A 27,104-nucleotide genomic window follows, 5' to 3' on the forward strand; every position below is an offset into this window, starting at 1 on the left:
ACTGAATCCGTGGTGGGAATCCGTGGGCGCGGGGACAGCGTGGCAGGGTGGGATGTGGAGCCCGCCATCCCCCTCGTCCTGCCCTCTGCCTCGGGAACTCGGAGCGGGAGCGCGTCCCTGACATGGAACCTGGCTCTGGGAAGCAGCCATGAACCCGCCATTCTTCAGTAAGTTCCTTCCCAGCCTTTCCTCCCCTCCAGCTGATCCCGAGGATCTCCCGCTCCCACTGAAATGGCACAGGGAGCTGGGACCCCCTCCAGGGTCTCTGCAGGGTACTCCTGGCTTCCCCCAGAAAAGCCACCGAGGGTTGTTTGGTCCCTCTGGTGACCTTCACTGTTCTACCATGGAAAAACTCCTTGGGAAGGAAGGAGGGAAGGTTGTCCTGGTCTCCCTTCCCCCTCGGCAGGAGCACCCTCTTCCCCAGGCTCCAGCCCAGTCCCCACCGGGAACAGTGCCTGCTCCTCTTTTTTTTTTTTTTTTTTCTGATGGAAGAGGTCAAGAGTTCTGTTTATCTTGCTAAAAAAAATCCCTGGAATTCCTCCTGGCCCTTCCTTAAATATAACAAAGAGGCCGGGCTGCTCACCATGGGGAGAGCAGCTTTGGAGTGCTCGGAGCTCAGTTGGGAAGGAGAGGAGGCTGCGGAGGGCACCCGCAAAGCTGGGATCACATTCCTGGAGGTGATTTTCCCTGGGTTTGGGAATGCCTTGGGCAAGCACATCATTTGCCTATCCTTGGCTGGGCTGTCCCTGAGGCAGCTCCCAAAGGAAGGCTGGCCCAGGATTGAGCCTGGAAGGAGGAATCTGGTTCCATGTGTGTGGAAAAGGCACTGAGAGGTCCCAGTGGGAAGCAGAACACGTTAGAGGGACAGGATGGGTGAGAGCAGCCCTGCCCTGGCAGCCTTCAGCAGGAGGACCCAGTGCAAACGCATTCCAATTTTCCAAACTTTCTGACGGGAGGAGTTTTCCCATTCCTGGTCAAGCGCTTTGGCCTCATTACTCAACCCCTGCCTGGGTGTTCTGAGGCCAAAGTCCATCCAGCTCAGCCTGGAAAGATCCAACAGATCCTTCCCTGCCGTCCCTCTTGGTGTTCCCAGAGACAGTCCCTGGATGTGTTTTCCAGCCAGTTTTCCACATTGGAGCATGAAGAAGCTTTGTCTTGCATTTAAAACAAAGTCACTGTCTCTTCCTACCCCACGGTTTCCTCACATCCCAGGAGTCAGTCCCCCATTCCTGCTGGGATTGTGGTGTTCTGTGGGAACACCTGAAGGTACAGGATTATGCAAATATCAGGGAAAGGCTGGAAAAACAGATGGGCTTTGTCCTGGTGAAGAAAAAGGAGGCTGGAGAGGAACTTTGGACAAGGGCATGGAATGTGAGGGCATGGCGGAATGGCTTCCCACTACCAGAGGGACATTGGGAAGGAATTCTTCCCTGTGAGGGCAGTGAGGCACTGGAATGGATTTCCCAGGGAGGCTGTGGCTGCCTCATGCCTGGAAGTGTTCCAGGCCAGGTTGAACATGGCTTGGAGCAACCTGGGATAGTGGAAGGTGTCCCTGCCCATGGAGGAGAGTGGATCTGGAATGTTGAGGTGTTGAGGAGCAGGGCAGGAAGGGACATGGATTTGCATGTCCCTCCACACCCAAAACATTTCTGTTGGTGCTGGTGTAGTCAAATCCACCCTAATTATAGAATGGCTGTAGTATCCCATTCCAAATGGAGGAGGAGAAAGGTGGAATCGCATTTGAATGTCCCTTTTTATCTATTTAAATTCTGGGATCAAAGTTTCCTCTTGGTTTCAGTTAAAATGTTTAAAGTGCCCCCTCAGAAATCCTCCCTGGAAGTGCTGAGGGTGTTCAGGTAATTCCATTGACTCTTCTCCCTCACTGTCACATGGAATGATAGAATCTTGGAATGGTTTGGGTGGAAAAGGACCTTAAGGCTCATCCCATTCCAACCCCCTGGCATGGGCAGGGACACTTTCCCTAGCCCAGGTTGTTCCAAGCCTCGTCCAGCCTGAGAATCCAAGATAACTGGGTCAGTGGGATCAGGACACTCCTGACTTTTGGCTCTTTTCTCCCTTTCCAGATCCTCACCTCCTCCGGACCATGACTCCCGAAAATATGTGTCACATGACTCCCCCTTCCCGCCTGGAGCACCCTCCTCCTCCGCCACCTCCTCCTCCACCCCCTCACCTCCAGGGTCCCCCTCCGCCGCCCCCACCGCCCCCTCACCCCCTACAGCCACAGCACAATTCCCACTTTCCCGGCCTGCAGCGGGATATGTTCCTGAAGGCCGAGCCCCTGATGCCTCCGTACAGCGTCGGGCCGGGAATGGCGCCCGCCGAGCTCCACCATGCCCAGCAATCCCAGATGCTGCACCAGCTCCTCCAGCAGCACGGAGCAGAGTAAGGCCTGGGAATGGCGGGGGTGAGGGAGTGGGATCTGGAGGGGTGTGGATTGCCTGAAGTGTGGGGTTGGGTGGGAACAAACACGGGAAATCTGCGGAAGGCTCCCTGCCTATGGAGAGGGGTTGGAACCAGATGAGCTTTAAGGTCTCGTCCAACCCAAACCATTCTGGGATTCTGTGGAATTAAAGATGTGGCTCAGCAGAAGCAGTGACCCAGACTCAGCAGTGTGGGGTGAGGTGGGACAGCGCTGTGGGAATGTTGTGTTTTCCACGTGAGATCCCGCTTGTCCTGGCTGTGGGGTTGTCACCTCCCGACTCTCCGTTCCCTGCTGAGCGTTCCCGCGGTATCCGCAGCCTCCCGGTGCATCCCGCCAAGAAGCGGAAACACTCCGAGTCCCCCCCCAACACCCTCAATGCCCAGATGCTCAACGGGCTGATCAAGCAGGAGCCGGGAATGGGATCGGTGCCGCTCAACCCCGACCGCGTCCAGACGCCGCCCTGGCACCAGCCAGGAGCGCTCTCTCCAGGTACCCCCGTTATCCCCTGAATTCCAGCCCTGCACCAGGGCCGTGGGAGGAGGGAGGATGGCTGCCAGAGGTTGCCAGCCTCTGGGATTCACCCTGGATTTGGTGCTGCCCCAGCAGAAGGAGGGAAGCTTCAGGCAGTGCCCATCGCTTCCTTGGGCTCCCACCCCTCTGGATACTCAGTAAAATTGGGATTTAATCCATTTAACTGTTCCCCACAGGCCTGATTCAGGATAATGACAGCCTGAATGGCTCCTACCTGGATCCCAACTTCCAGTCCATCAAGTGGCAGCCACACCAGCAGAACAAGTGGGCAACTCTGTACGATGCCAACTACAAGGAGCTGTGAGTAATTCCCTCGCCACTGGGGAAGGTGGGATTCACATTCCTTGTGCAGGTGGCAAGCCACTGGGGTTGGGAGCATCCCACTCGAAATACGGGATAAGGATCTGCCTGGGCTGGGCTTTGTGGTGGAGGTAATGCTCCCCATTGCCCCTTCCCTACTGGGAGTGTTGCTCCTCCACACCTTTTGTGGATAATTCAGGAATAGCAGAAGGCATTTCAGCAGCTTTGGTAACAATTCCAGAGCCACTCAGACCTTGCTCACCATGGAGGGCTTAATTGGCAAATCTGGCCTTGTCCTGAGGAAAGTTGGGATGAGCAGCACCTTTTCCCCCTCCCTAGGTTTACCAGGGTCCTGGGTTTTAAATTTAAGATTGAGAATTCCTAATGTGGGAAGCTGGAGGTCATCCAGAGCCACTTCAGGGCAGCTTGAGCAGTGTGGAAAAGACCTGGAGGAGGAGGAGGAGTGGTTGGGGGGCAGAGGAGGAAGGAAAAAGAGGGAAGAGGTTTAGGAAATCTAGGAAGTGGCAGACAGGCCAGAGAGGAAGGCTGGGATGATCAAGACAGGGAAGAGAGAAGTGGGAAGGTGGGCTGGGAATTGAGGCAGCGGAGGGTGGAGACAGCACATTGGGAAGGAGGAGTGCTCAGAGGAAGCCACTCTGGATCCTCCCTGCATTCCTGGGAGGTGACAAAGAGCTGGCAAGCAGTGGGATGGCTTCCAGGAACCTCTCAGGGACCCTCTGTTCCCTCCCAGTTCCCTCCCTCCTCTTTCCACACAGCCAGCTGGGGTCCTGTGGGGGACATGGAGCAGGGAATGCTCTGGTGCCTGTGGATATCCCTGGACCATGATCACACTTTGCCTGGGAATGGGAGCCAGGGACTCCGAGGGTGGGGGCAGAGTCCCAACTTTCCCACACAAATCTGCTCATCCAGTCTTCATCCCATCTTTCATGGTGGTGCCAGGACAGGGAATCCTCTGTTGGAGCTGGTTGCCTCTTTTGGACTCTGTGGCTGTTTTCCCACCCCACAGCTGGAGAGGGAGAATTTGGGAAGACAATTCCTTCTGGTTTACCAAGCCATTCCCATAAAAGAAGTTCAGCAGCTCTAAAGCCATCCTGCACCTTTCCCTGCTCTCCAGCACCAGTTTGCTCCCTCTGGATGGTGGGATGGGGAAAGCTGAGCATCTTGCATGGATCCTGTCCCCAGATCCCTCTTCCATGTGCAGGAATTCCATTGCCACCTCCTCTGACCTCTGTCTGGACATGTCACCTCTTATCCTTTGGTGTTCCAACCTCCCTTTTCCTTCTTGCTGCTTCCTGCTCTGGGAAAATGTTTTTCCATCCCAAACACATCGCAGCACGTCCCGTGCCATTTCCAGGCATTTCTATCCCAGTTCCAGAGATTTTCCATGCTGTCCCCAGGTGGATTGGCAGAGACAAACCCTATTATATTTTCTGCTGGACACAAAGGAGTTGCTGGAGAGCATCTACAAAAACAGCCCTGCCCTCTGGATCTTGGGATCACTTCTCTAATGCCTGCTTTCGGGATTTAGGGTAAAAGCCAGAGCAAGCCCACTCCTGGGGCATTGAGGTCGTCATCCTGTTGTGTAAGGAATAAATTCCATTGAGGTGACTCCATGGGGATTTGAGGAAGCCACGTGGGCTTTGTTGTGGTGCTGGATTTGAGCAGAATTAAGGGTTAAAGGTTGATTGATTAATTTTTAGCTCCACGTTACCTCAGGGGACTCTTCCTGCTCCTGTCCAAGCTGGACCTGCATCTCTTTTTAAATGGAACATCCCTTCATTCTCCTGGTTCAGCACTTTCCTGGGATAATCTATGAGAAACACACAAAAAAAGTCCATCTTTCCTTGCTCCTATAATGGCATTTTTTAGGTTGGTTCATTCAAATTTGACAGGTGGGAATTACCTCCTTTCTTTCTGCTTTTGGGTGTCCTCAGCAAACGAGCAGCATCCACGTCAAGATCCATAATTATTCCCCCAATTTAGCTTCCAAGGAGCAGCCATTCCCAGTCTGGTTTCTACTGGAAGCTGTCCCCAGTCTCGATGTGCTGTTTGAGTTCCCTCTGATCCAGGTGCCCAAAACCTTTTCACAGCCTCAGGAATGTGAATCATCTGAATTATCTGATTTTTCCTACTCTTGATCCTAAGAAAAGAGTCCAGAGAGGAGGTGAAGGAGGGAGAGCATGGGAAGCTGTCCAGGTTCTTACCAGATTTTTGGGAGCGATTACAGGGCAAAAAGTACAATTAATGCTATTCCAAGTTTTCCTCCCTTTGCACACAAAAAATTAGGTTCCATAAGGGGATGGGGTAGGGATTAGGTTCCATTCCAGGCCCGTGTCTCAGGTTTTGCCAAGGAATCTGTGTTGTTGAAGGAGACAGAAATCCCTGGATTAATTTTATGGATAGCATACAATGTTTTTGGCCTTTTGCTCTGATGTTGTGGTTTTAGGCTCAGTGAACATTTCCAGGGATGAGCTGGTTTCCAGCAGCAGAGCCAAAGAGGCCTGGAACTGGGCAATTCCCTAATTTACTCCTGGGAGAAGGAGCCATTCATCTCCCTGACAGCGGGCTCTGATAAATTCCAGCTCCCTCCTCCCTCTCCCAGTTTGAGGGAAGGCAGCTGGGAATAGTGCAGCCCTTCATGGAAACAGCTCCATGCTGAGGCCAGAGCCTTGGAACTGGGAAAATGGGAAGGTGCTGTTCTTTTCCCATCCAGCAAACTGTTGCTCTCCTGGGGCCAATCCTGGGGTTTTGGGGTTGCACCCCTTGGCTGGTAGAAGTGTCTGGATGAACAACTGCAAACTCGGCTGTGCTGCAGATCCTGGATCTCAGCAAGGGAATGGAGATCAATCATGGTCCAGACCTGCTGGATGTGTTTTGGGATATGTGATATGGGGTGCTGGTGATGGATCATGGATGTGTCCTGGGAAGCTGAAGGGAATACATAGTATGGACACACAGGTGGGATTGTGTGGGAGAGATGACAGTGTCCTGCTGCTCAGCTGGAGTTTGTAACCTGGAAGCAGAAGACATCAGGGAATGCATGGAATTAGGGAATCTCTTTGGATTAGGGGTCTCCCAATATTGTGTTTTAGGAGCAGTTTAGATATGGGGAAACCTGGATGGACAGAAGGAAGGAAGGAATGGGGGAACACGAGCATCCCTCTGCCATCCTGCACTTGGCCAAATCCCAATACAATTCCCTGTGGGAGTTTGTAACCCCTTACCGTCGCTGGGATTGGGAACAACCTGCTCTGATCCTGCCCTTCTGTCCTGCCTTAATCCGCCCCTGTCAGTGGGGATGTTCGGGATCAAATAATCCATTTGACCCCAGACCTTTTATTCCTGACACTTTGCCCTTTGGCCCCTGCCCTGTCCCTGGAAAAGCCAGCATGGAAAGCAGCTTCTTCCCTCTGATCAATCCCAGTGCAGGGATCCCAATTTGGGGGATGTGCCAGCCACAGCCATTGGGAAATGGGAAAATCTGAAAGGAAAGTGAAAAGGAACCTCTGAAAGGGGATTGTGGAAGACCTGGAATTTCCAGAAGGCCGAGTGGGGGGAGGGCTGCCTGTCTCCCCTCTGTCAGCACACATTTAGCAGCTGTCAGTTTTCCAACTTGGGAAGCATCCATGGTTTGGAAGTTCAGACAGACCCTTTCTCTCCTTGGCTTTGCCAGTTAAAAAACAGTGGGAAGAGTGGTGAACACTCAGGAACCCTAAAAACAGCTGGGAATGGCTTTGCTTGAGTCCCCTTGGGAAGAGGGTGCTTGGGTCAGCTTCAGCTGTGTGTCCCAGTCAGGAATATCCAGATGGAGAATCCAGGGCTGAGACTGGGAGGAGGTTGGGGAATTCCTCTCGTGCCTCTGGGCTAAGGTAGTGCTCTGCTCCCACCGCCTGGTTTGTGTCTGGAGCAGGGCACAGCATTCCTGACTCCCTGGGGCATAAGGAGTGAGTAGTTCCTCGTGGCTATCCCAGAATTACTCATGGCAACCTGGAATCAGCTCTCATCCACATTAACTCCCCGGGTGATTGCAGGGGGAGAATGGTTTTATTCCAGAAAAAAAGGAGGGATAGCAGTGGAGAATCCCTACCTCCCTCTTCCCAGAGTCTCCTGAGTTCTGCCACATTTCTTACTGTCAGTCTGTCCACCTCCCCTCCTGTTGCTCCAGTCCTTCTGGAGGTGGAAGTCAGAAGTGGTTTGGTTTTGGGGGAAAAGTACTCCATAGTTTTTAAGCCTGAGATCCAAGGCTGGGCTGGTCTCCCCCTTTATCTCACACCCTGTTCCTTAATTTAAAACAAGGGGATTTGGGTGTTCTGCAGGATGAGAGGCAGCTCCTTCCCCCCCTTCCAAGGGCCCACCAGTCCTGGACTGGGCTTTACAGGATGGTGAGGAAAACGGACTCACTGCAAAGGCCACATATTTCCCTGATTCCCATGGAAACCAGCCCATTAAGGAGATGTAGATTAAACCTTTCCAGCTGGTGTGTGTTCATGGAGCAGCCAGGACCCCTCCTCCTCCCTCCCTCTCCCCCTCCTCCTCCTCCAGACCTGTCCCCTGGGAGAGCTGGATGCTTTTCCACAGCAGCCATGGCAGGTGGTTGTGATTTCAGCTGGAATTTGGGAGGGTACAGCTGGTAGAAGGTAACATTGGGAATGCCACAAGGTGTGGGTCAGTCTGAGCTGCTACTCCCATGTTAAAGGGATGCTCCAGGCTTTGGGCAGATTTTGTAACTTGGGATCTCCATATTCGTTCCCAGTTGAATGGAAAGAGCTGTGGAACGATGTGGGTTGGAAGGGACCTTATGGATCATCCAGTGATGATCCATGGGCAGGGACACCTTCCACTAACCCAGGTTGCTCCAAGCCCCATCCAGCCTGGCACGGAACCCTTCCAGGGCTGGGATATCCACAGTTTCTGTGGGAAATTGCTGTTCTCAGCTGCTCCCTCTCCCCAGCCCGATGCTCACGTACCGCGTGGATGCTGACAAGGGCTTCAACTTCTCCGTGGGAGACGACGCCTTCGTGTGCCAGAAGAAGAACCACTTCCAGGTCACCGTGTACATCGGAATGCTTGGCGATCCCAAGTACGTGAAGACTCCTGAGGGCCTGAAACCCCTGGAGTGCTTCTACCTGAAGCTGCACGGAGTGAAGGTAAGCGGGAGCTGAGGGACCATGGTGAATCCAGCAGGGAACAGAGGGGTTGGGAGGTGGCTGGGGACAGGTAACAGCACCTCTTCGTGCAGTAGAGGAATGTGTGGAATTACACAATCATGGAATGGGATAGGTTGGAAAAGCCCTCTAGGATCATGGAGTCCAGCCCTTCCCCCAGCACTGCCAAGGCCACCACTAATCCATGTCCCCAAGTGCCACATCCACAGGGTTTTTAAATCCCTCTAGGAATGGTGACTCTACCACTGCCCTGGGCAGCTTGATCCAATGTCTGACCACTCTTTCCATGAAAGAGTTTTCCCTGATATCCAATCTAAACATCCCCTGAAGGCATTGAAATACAAGTCCTAAGATGGTCTCAATCAGGCTATCTTCAGGATTGCTTCCCACTCACCTTTGACTCCAGTGGGCACTTTGGGAGGATCCTTTCACCCTCAACTTTTTTGACACTCAGACAATGCCCACACTCAGGCTGGGTATTCAGAGTCAGATGTACCCTGTCATGGAAGGGTGGGCAGAGAGCTGGGAGGGAGGAGGTGGGAAGGGGAAGGTCCCTGTGCTCTGTGCCACATTCCCAAATCCTTCTCTCCAGCTCGAGGCCTTGAACCAGTCCATCAACATCGAGCAGTCACAGTCGGACCGCAGCAAACGGCCCTTCAACCCTGTCACGTGAGTATGTCCTTGTGGGAATGAGCATCCTCTGCTTCCAGGGAATAAGCAACACCAGGAGAAGGTGGGGAAATGGTGGAGTTGGAGGTCTCCCACCCCAATGTGTGAGTGCCACACTCTCCAGTTTTCTCCTGTTTTCCTCTCTTTGCATTGCCAACCCTGCTCTGTGCCCAGGTCATGGACTGGTGGAGCAGGCCAGGAGATGGCCATTCCCAAAAAAGCTCTCCTCTCCAGGTTGTGGCTCCAGCCTCTCCATACCTGGTTCTTCAGGGCATGAAGTATGCGTGGCAGGTCCCAAGATAGGACCAGTGTGCGATTGGGAATGAGGGAAGAGTGTTGCTGGGTTCAGGGCCTCCACGTGCAGGAAAACTGTACTCCCCACCTAAGGAAGGAAGTGGGAATAGATAGGCACCATTCCCAGATAGCCACCATCCTCACTCATTGCTTTGTTTTCCTTTCCTTCCAGGGTGAACCTCCCCCCAGAGCAGGTCACCAAGGTCACTGTGGGGCGGCTGCACTTCAGCGAGACCACGGCCAACAACATGAGGAAAAAAGGCAAACCCAACCCGGACCAGAGGTGAGGGAGAACACAGGGGTCTCCTTCAGAACATCCTGAGAATCCTGTGGATCTGCCTGTCCCTGGGCTGGGCAGAGTGGCTGGAGTGGGATGTGGGAATAGGGCTTGGATTGTGGACACCAGAAGGGTGTCCCGGGTCTGGGAGGGGTTGGGGGCACTCAGCACAAGGAGAAGGGGGTGCTGCAAGGCCTCCATGGTGCTCAGTGCTCCAGAGGGGACGGAGATCCGGCTCTTCCCAGCACAGGATGTGTCCCTGTCCCTAAGCTGTGACCCTCTGCAGGTACTTCATGCTGGTGGTGGCCCTGCAGGCACACGCCCAGAACCAGAACTACACACTGGCAGCCCACATCTCCGAGCGGATCATCGTCCGGGTAAATCCCTGTCTCCTCCCACGCTCCTTTGCTGCAGCATCCTGGGCTGTTTGTTGTGGACATTCCACGTCCACGAAATGTGTGGATGTGGGTCTTGGTTTAGTGGTGAATGTGGTGGAGGTGCTGGATTGGCTTTGATGTTCTTAGAGGTCTTTTCCAAACTTGATTTCCCACCTTTCCCACCTCCTCCAAACTCTCCCTGCCTTGCTTGTGGCTTTCCCTGTCCACACTTGGATGCTGGCTTCAGACTTTCCATACCTGGTTGAAGAACCTGTTACAGGATAAGGAAGGAATCCCATTCTCCAAATGGGATCAGTGTCCAATAGAATTGTTTGGAATGAGGAAAGAGTGTTGTTGGAACTCTGCAGCAGGAACAAGAAGATGCAGGAAAATTGGGCACTCTCCCAGAACATCACCTTTTCATGTCCTAAGGCAGGGGAGCAGGAAAAGAAAAAAAGGCACCATTCCCAGGCTCTCCCAGGGTTTTGCTGGAGCACTCAGCTCCAAAACATGAAAGCAGGTAGTAAAACCCAAACAGGGACCTCAGACAAGAAGTCCAATGATGATGGATTAGGCAGCTTCCAGAATGTCCAGCACAGAATTGCAGGGAATTGCAAGCAGCCTGGAATGCTCTGAACTTGGGACCCAGGAATATCATCCGTGTCACTTGGTTTCCTGCTGTTCTGAGTGGCTGGAACACTGATAGCTGGGATAACAGCTGAAGGAAGCAAGGATATCGCTTTAGCAAGAGGAGAAGGAGAAGGAAAGGCCAACCTTCCCCGTCTCTGCTTCCCAGTGTTCCCCTCCCTGCTTTTCAGTCAGTCCCTGTTGTCCCATTTCTCCACAGGCTTCCAACCCGGGGCAGTTTGAGAGTGACAGTGACGTGCTGTGGCAGCGGGCGCAGCTCCCGGACACCGTGTTCCACCACGGCCGGGTGGGAATCAACACGGACCGCCCGGATGAGGCCCTGGTGGTCCACGGCAACGTGAAGGTCATGGGGTCCCTGATGCACCCTTCGGATGTCCGAGTGAAAGAGGACATCCAGGAGGTGGGAACCTGGGAAGCAGGGTGGGCTTGGGGTCACCAGGAGGCTGAAGAACTCCCGTGATTCTTGTGGGTCCCTTCCACCTCGGGATATTCCATGATCCTATGACTGCAGAGCAGATGGGAAGTACCTTTGGATTCTTTCTGTCCCAAGCACAGCCAGTTCACCATGTCTTAGGGAATATTGACTCTTCCAGTGTTAACCAGAAGTAGCAAACAGTGGGAAAAAGGTGGAAAATGAGTGGAAAAAAGGTCAGTGTGGCAGGTACCACACTGGGCCTTGCCAGAGCCTGGGTGAGAGGCTTGGCTCTGCTCTGAATTCCTCTCTGCTGGATTTGCCTGTCCAGAAAAGCTGGATATAACCCTGTCAGCTGTTTTTGGGAACTGTCTCTTCCCTGTGTCTGGTTCTGCAAGGAGACTCAGTCTTCTGATTTCCCTATCCCTATCTTGTCCCCACCTGGATATTAACCCCCAATGTTTGTCCTTACGGCTGCTCAGAGCAGGGTTCAGGGCTATCTCCCAAAGGAATTCCCATGGGCCATAGTGGGTTGTCCTGCTTGGATGCAGAGTGATGGGGATTTGAGAAGCAATGTCCCATTGGGAATTCCATATGCCTGTTTTGTCCCAGGTGGACACCACGGAGCAGCTGAAGCGGATCTCCAGGATGAGGCTGGTGCACTACAACTACAAACCTGAGTTTGCAGCCACGGTGGGCATTGACAGCACCTCTGAGACAGGTACATGCCATGGGAATACCCCTGTGAGACCGGAATGTCCCATGGCAATACGCCTCTGACACAGGAATGTGCCACAGGAATTCACTGCCTTTCCCAGGGGCTGGACCCAGCTCTGTGCCAGGGCAGCCCCCCAGGTGTGGGGTGGGCAAGAGGGGCCTTCTAACCTCCCAAATTAAGGAATCTAATGAAATTCCCTCTTTGGTGAGTGGGAGAGAAAGTGGCACTTCCCACAGGGAGAAGGTTTCTCCAAGTATGCTATGGTGGGGTGATGATCCCTATCCATAGAATTTGGGGAGCAGCCTTGTCTGACCATCCTCTGCCCTTGAGGGTCTCCAAGGAGCCGTGCACAGCTTGGAATGAGTATCCAGGGGGTGCAGGGTGATCCCATCCTACCCCACTGTTCCATCTCCACATCTCCAGGTGTCATCGCTCAGGAAGTGAAGGAGATTCTGCCGGAAGCTGTGAAGGACACTGGGGACCTGGTCTTTTCCAATGGGAAAACTCTGGAGAACTTCCTGGTGGTGAACAAGGTTGGTGGCAGCCAGGAGGCTGGGGAGGCTGCCTCGAGGGGATTGTGGAGCTGGATATGGGAGAGGGAAGGTGGGATGCCTGGGAAACGCTCCCAGATGAGTTTCAGACCTGGCTGGTCTTCCAGAAGTCGGGAGCAGCCCTGGGTGAATATCGGACACTGGCAGGGAGGAACCAGCCTGATGCTGGTGAAATTTGGCAGCATCTCCCTCGGGAAGGGCTCCTTGTTGGCAGCTTCCTGCTGGGAGGCTCCCAGTCCTAATCTCCCCTTTCTAGATAAGATAAGGTGCTTATGTCAGGATAACCTGGAGCACCTGGTTTCCTGACCTTTCCCAACCTGTGGCAGCCTGGCTGTTGCTCTGGGAATCAAGGGGACAGTCTCCCATGGCACACATGGAGGGCATGGATCATCCAGGTCCAGGTGTGCCTCAGCCTGCTGGCCTGATTCCCTGGCAGGAGCGGATCTTCATGGAGAACGTGGGAGCCGTGAAGGAGCTGTGCAAGCTCACGGATAACCTGGAGACACGGATCGATGAGCTGGAAAGGTGGAGCCACAAGCTGGCCAAGCTCAAGAGGCTGGACAGCATGAAGTCAACTGTGAGCTCTGGAGCCTTCAGGTACCCATGGAGCCACAGGGAATGTCCCCTTTCATCCCAGGAAGTTCCAAGAGGAGGCTCAGATTGGGAACAGGGAGATGAGGAAGGACTGGGATGTTGGCTGGTGTTGCTTGGCCTGGAGTGGATTAAAGAGCTGAGCTTGAGGAGGTTTGGAATTCCCACAGGACCAACCCAGCAACACCCAGGATGAAATAGTCTCCATGTTTCCCTAAAGTCAGTGGCTTTGTCATGGCAAAGAGTTTCCCATGCTTCCAAAATCTCCTTCCTGACTCTGCTTATGCCAGTTTTGGGGCAAAGCACCAAAAGGGTTTGTGACTATCACACCACAAAAACGTCTTTTCCCTCCCAGAAGTTCCCATTTTTGCCTTGGAATGGCTTGGAAAGCTATCCCTGCCCAGCTCAGCTCCATTCCTCCTTTTCCTTGCAGCCAAACTGGGAGCCAGTTCAGCCGGGCAGGAAGCGTGCCCCACAAAAAGAGACCCCACAAAGTCACCAGCAAGGTAAGGGATGGATCCCAAAGGAGCAGTGCCAGGAGCAGAGAAGGCTCAGGCTGGAGAAAAGGAGGATCAGGGGGAACCTCACTGTCCACAAATTCCTGGAAGGAGGTTGGAGCAGGAGGGTTCTGCTCCCTGCTTTATCCAAGAGGAAATGGCCCCAGGTTGTGCCAGGGGAGGGCTAGGCTGGATATTAGGGAAAATTTCTTCATGGGAAGGGCTGTCAGGCACTGGAGCAGGCTCCAATGGTGGAGTCCCCATTGCTGGTGGGATTTAAAAACCCTGTGGATGTGGCACCTGGGGACATGGATTAGTGGTGGCCTTGGCAGTGCTGGGGGTGGGGTTGGTCTCCGTGATCCTAGAGGGCTTTTCCAAGCCCAGTTTTCCCATGATCTTCCTTTCTATCTCTTAATGAAGACATTAAATGACTTCTAAACTTGGGGAGTTGAGGATTTTCAGGGAGGCAGGAAGAGAGCTCAGGATGGGCTGGGGGAGATCCGTGCAAGGACCAGAGCAGTGAGGGAGCTCTGCTGATCCAGGGGGTCCTGAATGAGCTGATCCAGGATTTTTTCCACCGCAGTCTCCGTCGGTTGTCCCGGAGCAGGCCTGCATCAGCCAGCGCTTCCTTCAGGGCACCATCATTGCCCTGGTCATCATCATGGCATTCAGGTGAGATCCCACTCCTGGCCTTCTGCATCCAGCTCATCCATTGGGACTGTGCCATCCATGGGGTGTGCAGAGAGGGGCTGTGGGTCTATGGCTTCTTCCAGAGAATCCTGGAATGCTTCAGGTTGGAAGAGACCTTAAAGTTTATCTGGTTCCAACCCCCTGCCATCAGCTGGGAACTTCCACTATCCCAGTTTGCTCCAGCCTGGCCTTGAACACTTCCAGGGATGGGGCATCCATCTCTCCTGGGCTGGAATCCCGTGGAAGGTGGATCGATCCCATGCCCTATCCTTGCTCCCTGCTCCTCCTCAGCCTGTCCTTGTCTCTTTTCCAGCGTGGTGTCCATGTCCACGCTCTACGTGCTGAGCCTGCGCAGCGAGGAGGATCTCGTGGACATCGATGGGTGGGTATTTTGGGAACCACTGGGAGGGATGAGGACACCTGGGAGCACAGAAACTGGGATTGCTGAGCACAGTTCCAGAGCTGCACACCCTGCCACGCACAGCCACGCGCCCCAGTCTGATGGTGGTTGAATTATCTGGAGCAAGAATTGAGGAATGGAGAAGGAAAAGGGAATCTCTTTTTAGGATGTGCTGAATGTTCCTTGGATGCCTCCAGCTGAACTAAAACAGCCTCATCCGACTGGTCCAGCAGGGCTGGATCAGCTTTGGGAGCTTGTGTAACCTGATAATGAGTCTCTTTTTCTCCCTCTCTTTTCCCTCTCCCATTTTTCTCCCTCCTCTCCTCCTTACATTTCTCATCCAACCCATTTTCCTTACACTTTGTCTTTGATTTCCCCATTTTTGTCTTTTCCTTCCCATTATCTTCCATACCCTCTATGATTCCCTGTCCTCCTGGTCATCTTCCCACTTTCCTGCTCTCCTTGTCTCCCTGCACTGTCCTGTAGCTCCTTTGCTGTACCCACTGCCTGTCTCCTGGCCCTCTTTCGGCACGGGGGTCCCGGAATTCCGGTCGCTCTGTGTCCACGGTATGTGACTGTTTCATTATTTCATTATTTAATTCCTTCGTCCCTTCTCTTAATTCCTCTTTTTTTCCTGCACCACGAAAGGCCAAGAAACTGGAAACAGAGAAAGGGATGTGAGACTTCCAGTGGGATTGCAGGAGGAAGGGTTATGGGTCTTGTCAGGGAAGGGCAATTAGGAGTAGGAGATGGAAAAATCAGTTAGTTGAAGGTTAAATAAAGAAATTGCATCCTGCAGGGAGAGCGGGAGCAAGATAAAACTGTAAGAAGGGATGAGGCAGTGGAGGAACTTCAGGGATAAGGGTTAGATTTAGACTGGGATGAAGGTAAAGCTCCAGAGGCTTGTGCCCATATTCTCATTGAAGACTGGCATTGAGTCTCCTTTCACCTGGAAAAAAAAAAAATCCCTCTATTTAGACAAATCTTGGAGATGACAAAGTGTTTTTTAAATTCCTCTAAATGAATGAAGCTCTGTTAATCCCACAGAAACCTGGAGCGATGCTCAGGGACAGGTAAGACATGGACACAGGTGTCCAGAAGTGCTCTTTCTCCCAGGTCTGCAGAATGATTCCCTCCTTTTCCCATCTCCCTAACCCTCATGAGATGCCTGTGGTGTCCTCAGCTCAGGTCTTGGATAGCTGCAGTGAAACACCTGGAATTCCATGGGATGAATTTGGGGGTGGGGGGATTGTGTGTGTTTCTGAGAAACAAGGTGAGGAACAGTCTGTCTTCAAGGAATAAGGGGCACATTCCTTAGGGAGTGGTGAGAGCTTGAAGCCTGTTGATTCCCAAGCACCTAAATCCACCCAGGAGATTCCTGATGGGAGTCAAATCCACCATGTACACCATGTTCCAGGGGGATTGCTGGTGTCCTCTGAATCAGCTGGGACTTCTCCCTGCCAGACATGGAACAGCCACACCATTCCCTGTGGAATTTCTGAGCTCTCCGTGCCGTTTTCATGGCTCGTGTGCCTTCCTCCTGCCTTTCCCAGATCACTCCGTTCTCCTCCACATCTCCACTTACTCCATGTCCCTCTTCCCATCCTCCAGCTGCAGCCACTGTTCTCCCCACCTACAAGTGACCCCATTGTCCACACCCGGGAGGTTTCCAGCATCTTTTCCTGCATTCCAGGTCAAGCCAGAACATTGACAAGACGCAGATCGTGCGATCCACGGCCACATCCAACGGGGCCAGCAGCAGGACCCCTCCAGAGCATGGTGGGTGATGGATTGGGATGGCTCTGGTTTCATGGAAGGGCTGCAGGACACCAGGTGCTGCTCCTGTTCCATCCTTTGACTTATTTATTCCCTGTGTCCCTGCAGTCCCAGATGAGACACATGGAGTGGCCCTTGGCGTTCCTGGTCACGGTGTGCTGGCCTGTTTCAGCCCTCCCTGTTTTTCCACGTGCTGCTCCATTGCTCCCACTGCCATCTCCTCCACTGTCCCCTCGGAGACCAGCCCTGCCCATGCCACCAACCGGACAGGTGAGGGCCAGCCCAGATTCCCAGAAATGCTGGGACATCTCCAAGGTTTGTGTCACCTCGTGTCCTTCTTGTGTTCCTTGTGAGAAGATCTCCTCAGTCTCCTCCAGGATGAACAATTCCAGCTCCTTCTCCCCTCCAAATCCTCTTTCCACTCCTTTGGAAGCTCTCTAATAGCTGATACCCTTTCTGTCCTTATCCTTGGATGTATCCTTTATGTCCTTCTCTGCCCATGTGATGCAGTTTGGATCCTGTTGCCAGGGGTGTGTGGGAGCTCAAAAGGATTTGGAGCTTCCCATGTTGCCAGCAAAAAGTCATGGAGAGCTACACCAGGCACAGCTCACCTGAGCAGCCCTGCCTTGAGGTCTGACCTCATTCCCTCCTCATTCCATCATCAGCTCCACAGAGGGAATGGAAGCACAGACTCCTGGAATGCTTTGTGTCAGAAGGGACCTTAAATCCCATCTGGTTCCACCCCTGCCATGGACAGGGAACCTTCCACTATTCCCAGGTAGCTCCAAGTCCTGTCCAACCTGGCCTGGAACACTTCCAGGGATCCAGGAGCAGCCACAGCTTCTCTGGGCAACCTGGGGAGCATCAGGAGGTGACACGGGGACAGGGTGATCCCAGTGCTCCCAGCCTTTCTCTGCCTCTCAGCACAACCTTCTCTCCCATTTTTCCGCAGACCAAAGCCAGCCCTCCCTCCTGCCAGTGACAAATATCAAAGCCAAATCCAGGGGCATCACCGGGAAATCCGCCTCCTACACCAAGTGGCCAAAGACTCCTGACAGGTCTCAGAGCTTCGGCAGCCCCAATGCCAGCCCCTCCTCCCCCTTCTCCCACATCCAGGGCAAATCCAAGTACATCTCCAACCTCTCGCTCTCCCGCAGCAACTCCCGGCAGCAGCGCAGCCTCCGGCAGCCGGTGAGCGAGCGGCCCCGCACGGAGCAGCCCGGCACGGATGGTACGTGGATCCCATCTTCTTTCTCTTCCAGCCTCGGGATTTTCCACCCTTTGCTGTTCCTAAACAGCGTCTGTTCTCTCCCTGCTAGGGCCGAGCCCGGTGCTGCAATCCATCCGGATCCTGGAGATCAACCTGGCCATCCATTCCCAGTACTGCGCCGCTGCTGATGCCTGCAGGTGAGCCAGAAGGGCTGGCTGGTGGCACTTTAGTGGGAGCAGCAAATAGGAAAATCTGGAGTTTTTCCAGGATTTTCTTGGATGCTTCCTGCCATTACCTCTTGCTGCTCAGTGGGAAGAGGAGCTTGTGCTCCCAGCTTTCCCTCAGGGGTTGTGTTTGGTGGTGGGCTCATCCTTGGGACATTGGGAAGTTTTTCCCTCTGAGCTCTCAGCCTACCAGGGATTTTGAGTCCTTCCTGAGCTTCCCACAGCCTGGTGACATCTGATGTTCTTTCTGTGTTCCCAGGACTGGGAATTTCAGCTACCGCATCCCTGTGAGCCAGCAGACAGCCGTGAACACCAACCTGACCCTGGAGATGAAGTGAGTGCCCATGGATCGTGTCATTTGGGAGCCCCTGGAGTGGCTGATGTGGCCATGGTGTCTCCATGGGAAAGGGACACTTGTTCCCCCTTCCACACTCTCATGGTGTCCTCTCTTCCCAGCTCCTCCTCCACTGTGTCCATCTCCCTTTGTGACCTTGTCTCCAGTGATCCCTGCCAGGATGCTGTGAGCAGGAACAGCTCCACTAACTCCACAGATGCACAGGTAGGGAAGGGAGAATGGGACAGCTCACAAAATACACATGGAATCACTGAGGTTGGAAAAGTCCAGCCATTCCCCCAGCACTGCCAAGGCCACAGTGTCCCCAGGTGCCACATCCACACAACTTTTATATCCCTTCAGGAGTGGGGACTCCTCTGCTGTCCTGGGCAGCCCTTCCCATGAAGGAATTTTCCCTAATATCCAACGTAAACCTCCCCTGGCACAGCTTGAGGCCATTTCCTCTCATTCTGTCCTTTGTTCCCTGGGAGCAGAGCCTGATCCCACCTGGCTGCCCTCTCGGGTCAGGGAGTTATGCAGAACTTCCAGTAGGTCCATCTGGACCATCTCTACTTCCAGTAGAGCCAGAAGGTCCATCTGGAGCCTCCTTTCCTCCCGGCTGAGCCCCTCCAGCTCCCAGAGCCCTTCTTCATCCCACGTGTGCTCCAGGAGACATCCATGGGGTCACTTGACAGCACGAGGCTGTGGATTTCCTCACCGATCCAGCCTGGAGGCCGTCCCCCAAGCTGATCCCTGACCAGCTGTTCCCCTTCCCTCCCCAGGACACCTCGCACCGCTGGCCCCTGGTGATGCTGTCCTTCCGGGAGTTTTCCTACCACTTCCGAGTGGCGCAGCCGGTGAGTACCCGCAGCTTGTCCAGGGCCACGTGGAAGGAGAGAAATGGAGGGTTTATGAAATGTGGGGAATGCAGGAGCTTCCCACAGTCCTGTGGGTGGTAGGAGGATGATCTGTCCCTGCCCCAGCCCATAATCCAGGCAGAATTCCGCCCTTGGAGTAGCACCCCTCTCTCTCTAAGCTGCTTTTCCCATTCCTAGGGCCAAGCTGACTGCAGCACTTCCCTGGAGCAGCTGGGACACCTCTTCACTGACTATTACTTCCAGTTCTACTGGCTCTGTGAGTGAGTCCCGGCAGCACCAGTGCCCTCTGCTCGGAGACAGGAGGGGAACTGGTGCCACTGGGAGCCTCCCGAATTCCCTGCTCCGCTGGCCCCCAGCCCCGCCTCATCCCCATGTCCTGCGGCAGCTCCGGAGCTGGAATGGTGATGGCTGGAGACACTGAAGCTCAGGACAGACAGGACCTAAAAGCCACCACCAGCCCTGTGGTGGCTCCTGGGGGGACCTCACACCGATTCCCAGCATCCCACACCCCTCTCCTTCCCTTAGGGGGATGTTTGTGTCCTCCATCACTTCCCCCTCCCCTTCCAACACTGGATTTGGAAGCATCACACCGGACTGAGCGTGGACAGCTCTGCCACATCTCAGAGGGGTGTTCCTTCCATGGACAGGAGCCCCACCCGGTGCTCCCAGATGTCCCACATCAGTTCTTCACAACACTGGAATTGCTTCAACACTGGAGCCCTTTCCAAGAGCCAAACGCTGGAGTTTGGCCTGGAAAGGACGGCTGTGCCTGGACCTACTGGAAGTTCTACACTGGAGTTGCTGTTCCTTCTGCTTGGCCCAGGGCCACTTCCCACAGACTTCCCAGAGACTCCCGGACCTGCCAATGGACACGTTCCTCTAGGAACAACCGGAGAAGGAGCAGCTTCGACGTCATCCCCCCTCTTCTTTGTGCTCTTAAATCCCATATCCATGTGGGATATCCTGGTCTGGATGGATAAAACCCCCACTCAAGCTGCTGCTGAGGCCATGCCACACCTGGGGACACTTGTCCCCAAGCCAGGGGTGACAAATGACCAGCACTTACCCACATTTAGTGTGGTAGGATCCGTTTTTGTCCGCTTGGAAGCGGTGTGTGCGGAGCTGCCTGGTCAGCTCTGGAGCCAGTGCCAACCTCTGCCCAGATGTGCAGCACTGGCAAAGCCTGGAGTGCCCTGCAGAGCAAGGCCAAGTCCCTGGGAGCACCAGGATCTGTGTCCAGGCAGGATCTCAGTCTCAGGAGAGAGGTGGTGTTCTCCCAAAAGTTGGGATGGCAGCAGCTGCAGCCTGTCCCTGCCCTCACAGATCTATGCTGGGGGGATTTGGGATATTTTACTGTTACAAGTCCTTAAATTGCTAAACTACTGAATTCTTGTGGGGTTTAAGCCATAAAAAAAAAAAAACAGGAATTTCCTTCTGGCCCCACTGAGCCACATGTGTCCTGTGGGAAAGCCAAATGGCTCCCTGTGCTTCCTCCTCCCTGTCCTGCTCCTTGTGCTACAGAGGAGTTGTCTGCATTCCTGGAGGCTCAGCCACCTCCAGGGTATTCCAAGATGGATTTCCCTGAGGAAAGAAGTGAGGGGGGAATGCCACATGCTGATCCTAAGGACATTCTAAAGCTGCTCTGGAAAAACAAAGACGGGTTTTATCCAGGTAAAGTGATGGTTCCTGGGCACGTCTGGTTTTATCTCCCATCATCCCCCTCCTGAGCTTATCCCAACGAAGCAGTCCTGAAATTCCTGGTGATGTCACTTGGATTTGGCATCTGCCCCCAAGAACTGTTTGTAGGGAGGTTTCAAGGCCTGAATTATAGTTACTAAAATCCACTGAGTCCTGGGAAGCAGGGAATAGTGGGTGAGCCGGGCATTGCAAGCAGCCAAGCAGTTGGAAAACCCAGTTTTGGGAAGCTCAGTGGGACAACAGGACACCCCAAGGCCTGGGAATACCTATGCACAAGCAGGGGGGCTCCATGCTCAGCAGGATTCTCTGTTTTTCCCTAAAATTGGGAAGGAAACACCTGGATGTAGCTGAGTGCTTTTCCCTCCACCTGCCCTGAGTGGTTTTTCCTAGTTTTAAACTGGGAAGTGACTTCCTTGGCAGGTTTGTTGTTCCCTTGGCAATCAGTGGCCCAGGCTGGCACATCCTTCCTCAGGTGAGTGATGCTGAGCTGGGATAAAAGCTCCTGGAAGAGGAAACAGGGAATGTTGGGGGGGCCAGAGCCTGCAATCACCACCCCCCTCAGCCAAGACATTCCAGTACATTCACCCCACTCCTGAGGGAAGGAATCAATCAGTGGTGGCCCAGGAGGAGTTGGGATCTCTCAGGTGTCCCCAGGATGCTCAGCCATGGGACTTAGAGAGATTCCCAACAAACCAAGTGCCTGGAAACATCTCTAGTGCCTTTTTCCTTACGGATCAGCCCCAAGGAACAGTGTTTTCCCCCATATATTCCCAAGTGCTGCCTCAGACATGGTGCCCGGGTGGTTTAACTGGGATGTGGCAATTTCTGGAGTGCCAAAGCCAGCCCTACCCACATGGAGCTGGCAGCAATCCCTGGGATCAGGAGAGGACAGGGATTCAGGATGAAGTTTTTAGTGTCAATAGTACCTTATGTCTTAAAGTGGCACAGGTTGCCCAGAGAAGTTTTGGATGTTCCATCCCTGGAAGTGTTCCAGGACAGGTTGGATGGGTTTGGAGCTGCCTGGACTAGTGGAAGGTGTCCCTGCCCATGGCAGGGAGTGGGACTGAAAGGGCTTTAAGGTCCCTTCCCACCCAAACCATTCAGGATTCCATGATAAAAATCATCCATCGGCTGCTGCCCAGCGAGGCAGCAACGAGCTCCAAAGGGGCTCAGAATTATAAAATGAAGGAGTCGTGGAATTGCTTCCAGGCCCGTGGAAACAGCTGTCTGCATGGATTTCCCCCCCAAAATGCATCTCTGCCCCTTCCCTGTCCCCAATCAGTACCAAGAGAGTTCACAATCAGGCCTTTCCCTGCGTGGGACGGAGGGAATTCTGAGCCCACCTCTCCAGCTTGGGGAAATCCCTCCCCATCCAGCGGCAAAGAGACATTCCTGGCTGGAAGGAAGACAAAAGGGTGGAGAACGAGGCTGTTTGGGAGTTGTTTCAAAAGCAAATTCCCAACTCTTCTGTCCTACTGTTGGAGCTTAAAGCCTGTAAATAGAGACTATGGCACCACTGGAAGAATTAAGGAAAAAAACACCACGTAAAGCACTAATTTTGTTGGTTTAAATGTTGCTGCCACAGCTTTAATCACTGTATTTTGCCAGCCAGTTCGTAGAGTTGCATTTGTAGCAGGTTATTATTGATTCCTGGTTTTTATTTGTGGGGAACAAGCGTGGTTTCCCTCTTTTCTTCCTGATTTATATTTATATTTTGCTGAATTTGAGGGCTGAGTTTCCGGATTCCCCGGATTTTTTTTTTTGTTTGTTTTGTTTTGCTTATTTAGACTTTGTTTTATGCTGGAGGTAAATGTGCCCATATGAATAAAATATATAAATACTGCTTTGTATCCAAGGATGGCTCCTGGTGCTTTCCTCCCTTTCTGATGGAATAACTCAGGTGAATGGCTGTAAAGCTGACCACAGGATAGAGGAAATTCCAAGTCTTTAATCAGTGGAAGTTTCTGGATATGCCCAGTCAAGGTTCTTTGGAATGGGGATAAAAAGGAGAAAGGAAGGAGGAAAAAGAAAGGAAGAAGGGGAAAGAAATTAGGAAGGGAAAATGAAGGAAGCAGGAGAAAATGAAGAAAATAAAGAGGGAAAAGAAAGGTTAAATGGACAAAGGGAAAAGGAAAAAGAAAGCAGAAGGACAAAGAAAGGAGGAAGAGGAAAAAAGGAGGGGAAAATGAAGAAAGGAAGGAAAAAGAAAGGAAAAGGAAAACCTGCCTCTGACATCACATTGCTCACTTCAGAGGGCAGAGTCAGATCCAGAAGGATCCAAAAGTCCATGTAAGGAAATCTTCTTCCCAAATAGGAAATCGGGGCTTGGATTTGTGATTTGGAAGTGGAATGGTTTGAAAGCTGGGCTAAAATTCCAATCTGCCTCTTGCAGACATATAAATCAATTCCTTGTTTCTAGGCCAGGCAGGAACTAATTCAGGAATTAATGAAGGGCACATCCAGCACCACAAAACTCCTGGTTAGGGATGAGAACAGGCACAGCATTCCCAAAAGAAGGGTGAGGGGATGTGACGGCAAAGAAGGCTGAGAGATTAAAAGCAGATTTAGGATTCATTTTGCACAGCCTGGCTGCACCAGGACACAAGGTGGCACTGGAACACCTGTGACCACACACAGCACAGAAATCTGGGATAACACTGGCCACGTCCCAAAGTACCCAAGATCCCAAAGATCTTGTGCCAATATGGAGAAAGGGAGGCTCAGGAGGGACCTTTCCACTCTGCTCAACTCCATGACAGGAGTGTGCAGCCAGCTCCTTCTCCCAGGGAAAGTGACAGGACAAGAGGAGACAGCCTCAAGCTGCACCGGGGGAGGTTTAGGTTGGGCATTAGGAAAAATTCCTTCATGGAAAGGGTTTTAGAGCACTGGAACAGGCTCCAGAGGTGGAGTCCCCACCCCTGGAAGGATTTAAAAGCTGTGTGGCTGTGGCACTTGGGGACACGGGTTAGTGGTGGCCTTGGCAGTGCTGGAGGAGTGGTTGGACTGGGTGATCCTAGAGGGCTTTTCCAGCCTTAGACTTCCCATAATTCTACCCAAGTCCTTTGGAAAAGCCAGGTTAAAAAAAAAAAAAAAAAAAAAAGAAGAAAAAAAAAAAAAGACAAACCAGCAGTCCCCAGGCAGGTGTGTCACAGAGCCACCTTTATTCACCTGTGGGTCACTGCCTGTCACAGACCACACCTGCTACAGGCGTTTTCTCGTTGAAATACAAAAGAAATATAAAAAGAGCTTTCCCGAATCCCCCATCCAGGCCCCCCTGGGGGTTCAGACGTAGATCCCGACCCAGAGCAGCAGGAACAGGACGCCGAAGCCCATGAACAGCGAGGCCACCAGCGAGATCAGCAGCTCCTTGTAGATGTCCCGGGTGTACTTGGTGGATGTCACCTCGTAGCTGCCAGGCCGGGGGTTAAGGTGAGAAAACAGAGGCACAGCAAGGCGAGGGGACCCCCACCCGCTCCCCTGCCCCCGGGAATCAGGGCGATAATCCGGGACTGGAAGGCACAGCAAGGGGACCTTGCGCTCAGCCGCGGGGATACACGAAGAACCAGGCGGTGAAGAACATGCCGATGGCCAGCAGCACCACGGTGAGGTGCGGGAACACGGCCGGGTTCACCGGGCTCGTATATCTGCTCATCGCCTCCAGCTCCTGCGGGGACACGGCAGTGTTCAGCGGGGCCGGGCGGCCACCGGGCCGGGCCCCCTGTGGCAATCCCCGGTTCCCCCCATCCCCGCCCTCACCATGTCGCCGGTCCCTGCTGCGACACGTCGGCTCCGCTCCCGCCGCCGCACGTCCGCCCCCCTCTGCCGCCGGAAGTGGAAGTGAGGGCGGGAACGAGGCGCGGCGAGCGCGAGCCGCTTCCCCATTGGCCGGCGGCGGCTCCCGGCGGGCTCGGCGGCGGAGCGCGGGAGAGGCGGCGCGCGAGCGGCCGGGTAATGGCTGAGGGATAACGGGGGGATCTGAGGGGAAACGGGGGCTCTGAGGGGGAATGGCTGAGGGATAACGAGGATCTGAGGGGAATCGGGGGCTCTTGAGGGGTAATGGCGTCTGAGGGGGAACGGGGATCTGATGGGAATCGGGAGCTCTGAGGCGGTAATGGCCACTGAGGGAGAACGGGGGCCCTGAAGGGGTAATGGTTGAGGGAAACGGAGGGTCTGAGGCAGGCGGAAGAGGGGTTGATAGCAGGCCTGGGGAGTTTGGAAATAAGGAGATAAGACTGGGGAGGTGATGGGGTCTAGATGGTTGTAATGGTGGAGATAATCGAATTTTGGGGAGGGGCATTGGGATGGGGGGGGCAGAGGTTGGAAGGGGAGTAATGATGGGCCGAGAGGGAGTGTTGAGGGATAAGGGTGGCCTGAGGCAGGATTCGGGATGAGGGCTGCCAGTAGAGGCCGCAGCCCTTGGAGTGATGGTTTGCAGGGGAAGGACTGCCCTCTTTGCTTCCCCCTCCTTGGGTGGCCTAGCATTCCTCATGCAGAGCCCGCTCTCAACATCCCCCTTTTCCCTTCCCCAGGATGGGAATCCATGGCTTGGCCAAGCTTATTGCCGACGTGGCTCCTGGGGCCATCCGGGAGAACGACATCAAGTCCTACTTTGGCCGGAAAGTGGCCATCGACGCCTCCATGAGCATCTACCAGTTCCTGATCGCCGTGCGGCAGGGAGCTGATGTGCTCCAGAACGAGGACGGGGAGACCACCAGCCACCTGATGGGAATGTTCTACCGCACCATCCGCATGGTGGAGAACGGCATCAAGCCGGTGTACGTGTTCGACGGGAAGCCCCCGCAGCTGAAATCCGGGGAGCTGGCCAAGCGCACGGAGCGCCGGGCCGAGGCAGAGAAGCACCTGCAGGAAGCGCAGGAGGCCGGGGAGGAGGAGAACATTGAGAAGTACAGCAAGAGGCTGGTCAAGGTGACCCCGCAGCACACGCAGGAGTGCAAGAAGCTGCTGACCCTGATGGGAATTCCCTACGTGGAGGCACCCGGCGAGGCCGAGGCCAGCTGTGCCGCCCTGGTGAAGGCTGGGAAGGTGTATGCCGCCGCCACGGAGGACATGGATTGCCTCACCTTCGGCAGCCCCGTGCTGATGCGGCACCTCACGGCCAGCGAGACCAAGAAGCTGCCCATCCAGGAGTTCCACCTGAACCGGATCCTGCAGGATCTGCAGCTGACCTGGGAGCAGTTTGTGGACCTGTGCATCCTGCTGGGCTGCGACTACTGCGGCAGCATCCGCGGCATCGGGCCGAAGCGCGCCGTGGAGCTCATCCGGGAGCACAAATCCATCGAGAGGATCGTGCAGCAGCTCGACACCAAGAAGTACCCCCTGCCTGAGAACTGGCTGCACAAGGAGGCCCAGAAGCTCTTCCTGGAGCCCGACGTGATCGATCCCGAGGCCGTGGAGCTGAAGTGGGGCGAGCCGGACGAGGAGCAGCTGGTGCAGTTCATGTGCGGGGAGAAGCAGTTCAACGAGGAGCGCATCCGCAACGGCGTCAAGAGGCTGAGCAAGAGCCGCCAGGGGAGCACCCAGGGCCGGCTCGACGACTTCTTCAAGGTCACCGGCTCCATCACCTCGGCCAAGCGCAAGGAGCCGGAGCCCAAGGGAGGGGCCAAGAAGAAAGCCAAGACCAACTCCAAGCCCAACGGCACCCCGGCCACAAAGAGTAAAAAGGCAAAGTAACCGCATCGGGCGCCCACAGACCTCTGGGATTGGGTTTTTGGGGGGCTTAATGAGGAATTTTAGACTAATGACAGTTGTGTGTCAGTGCTGCGTGTTAGCGATGGGAAGGAATGGATGACGCCAGCAGAGTGGAGCAGCTTCTGGGCACAAACATGCCCAGATTTCAGAATTCCAAAGCTGAACAGCTCCAGAGCAGACTCAGGACAAGTTAGATTTCAGCCTGATCCCACCCACCCCAGAAAAGGTAGATGCAAGCAGAAACTGGAAAGATAGGAGCGGAAGGCAAGCTGGAATTGGGAAGGAGACTTCAAGTAATGAGGTGAAATTCTCCCTTTAAAGAGAGTTCATTAAGGTTTTTCCTTCCCTTTTCGTGGTCACTCTCCTTATTCAAAACCCAGTTGTGATCCCAATTCCAGCAGTGTCCTGGCCCTCTTTTAGTGTGTAATCCAGGGAAAGCTAAGCCCAGACTGCAGCTCTCCCAGCCTGAAATTTGCTTAGAAATGCTTAAAAATAAAAATATCCATAAGCCTAGAACTGCAGCCTCTTAGTCCCTGAATTCCAAAGGCATTTTTCCGTGTTGTACACACTTACAGGTCCCAGGATGGGAATTAAAACCTTTTATTTCTTATTTTATTCTGTATTTTCTATAGTGTTTTGCTTGTCAGAGCCATGGGATGGGTTTTGTTTTCAGAATAAAATTTGAACACAA

General features: G+C 53.8%; 3 protein-coding genes across 3 annotated transcripts in view; 2 read left to right on the top strand and 1 right to left on the bottom strand.

Moving 5' to 3' along the window:
• Positions 1 to 22,559, top strand: part of MYRF (myelin regulatory factor) — a 44,201-nt gene extending 21,642 nt beyond the window's left edge. Inside the window, 23 exon segments of the mRNA XM_054515203.1 lie at positions 2,085 to 2,403; positions 2,760 to 2,932; positions 3,151 to 3,274; positions 8,247 to 8,442; positions 9,053 to 9,129; positions 9,596 to 9,706; positions 9,987 to 10,077; positions 10,925 to 11,125; positions 11,750 to 11,858; positions 12,279 to 12,388; positions 12,843 to 13,003; positions 13,431 to 13,503; positions 14,078 to 14,166; positions 14,498 to 14,566; positions 16,278 to 16,363; positions 16,469 to 16,630; positions 17,313 to 17,418; positions 17,518 to 17,591; positions 17,680 to 17,767; positions 18,054 to 18,128; positions 18,251 to 18,353; positions 18,911 to 18,985; positions 19,184 to 22,559. Of these exon segments, the coding sequence (XP_054371178.1) occupies positions 2,085 to 2,403; positions 2,760 to 2,932; positions 3,151 to 3,274; positions 8,247 to 8,442; positions 9,053 to 9,129; positions 9,596 to 9,706; positions 9,987 to 10,077; positions 10,925 to 11,125; positions 11,750 to 11,858; positions 12,279 to 12,388; positions 12,843 to 13,003; positions 13,431 to 13,503; positions 14,078 to 14,166; positions 14,498 to 14,566; positions 16,278 to 16,363; positions 16,469 to 16,630; positions 17,313 to 17,418; positions 17,518 to 17,591; positions 17,680 to 17,767; positions 18,054 to 18,128; positions 18,251 to 18,353; positions 18,911 to 18,985; positions 19,184 to 19,270 (2,759 nt within the window). The 3' untranslated portion in view covers positions 19,271 to 22,559.
• Positions 22,560 to 23,848: 1,289 nt separating this feature from the next.
• On the bottom strand, positions 23,849 to 24,586 carry TMEM258 (transmembrane protein 258). Its single transcript, XM_036384927.2, has 3 exons — positions 24,461 to 24,586; positions 24,259 to 24,368; positions 23,849 to 24,113 (listed from the first exon to the last, which is right to left on the bottom strand). The coding sequence occupies exons 1-3, from the start codon at positions 24,584 to 24,586 to the stop codon at positions 23,987 to 23,989; spliced, it is 363 nt and encodes a 120-aa protein (XP_036240820.1). The 3' UTR covers positions 23,849 to 23,986.
• Positions 24,587 to 24,615: 29 nt separating this feature from the next.
• Positions 24,616 to 27,104, top strand: FEN1 (flap structure-specific endonuclease 1). Its single transcript, XM_036384928.2, has 2 exons — positions 24,616 to 24,652; positions 25,234 to 27,104. The coding sequence occupies exon 2, from the start codon at positions 25,235 to 25,237 to the stop codon at positions 26,393 to 26,395; it is 1,161 nt and encodes a 386-aa protein (XP_036240821.1). The 5' UTR covers positions 24,616 to 24,652; position 25,234; the 3' UTR covers positions 26,396 to 27,104.

This window comes from Molothrus ater, chromosome 6, assembly GCF_012460135.2.
Source record: "Molothrus ater isolate BHLD 08-10-18 breed brown headed cowbird chromosome 6, BPBGC_Mater_1.1, whole genome shotgun sequence".
NCBI lineage: Eukaryota > Metazoa > Chordata > Aves > Passeriformes > Icteridae > Molothrus > Molothrus ater.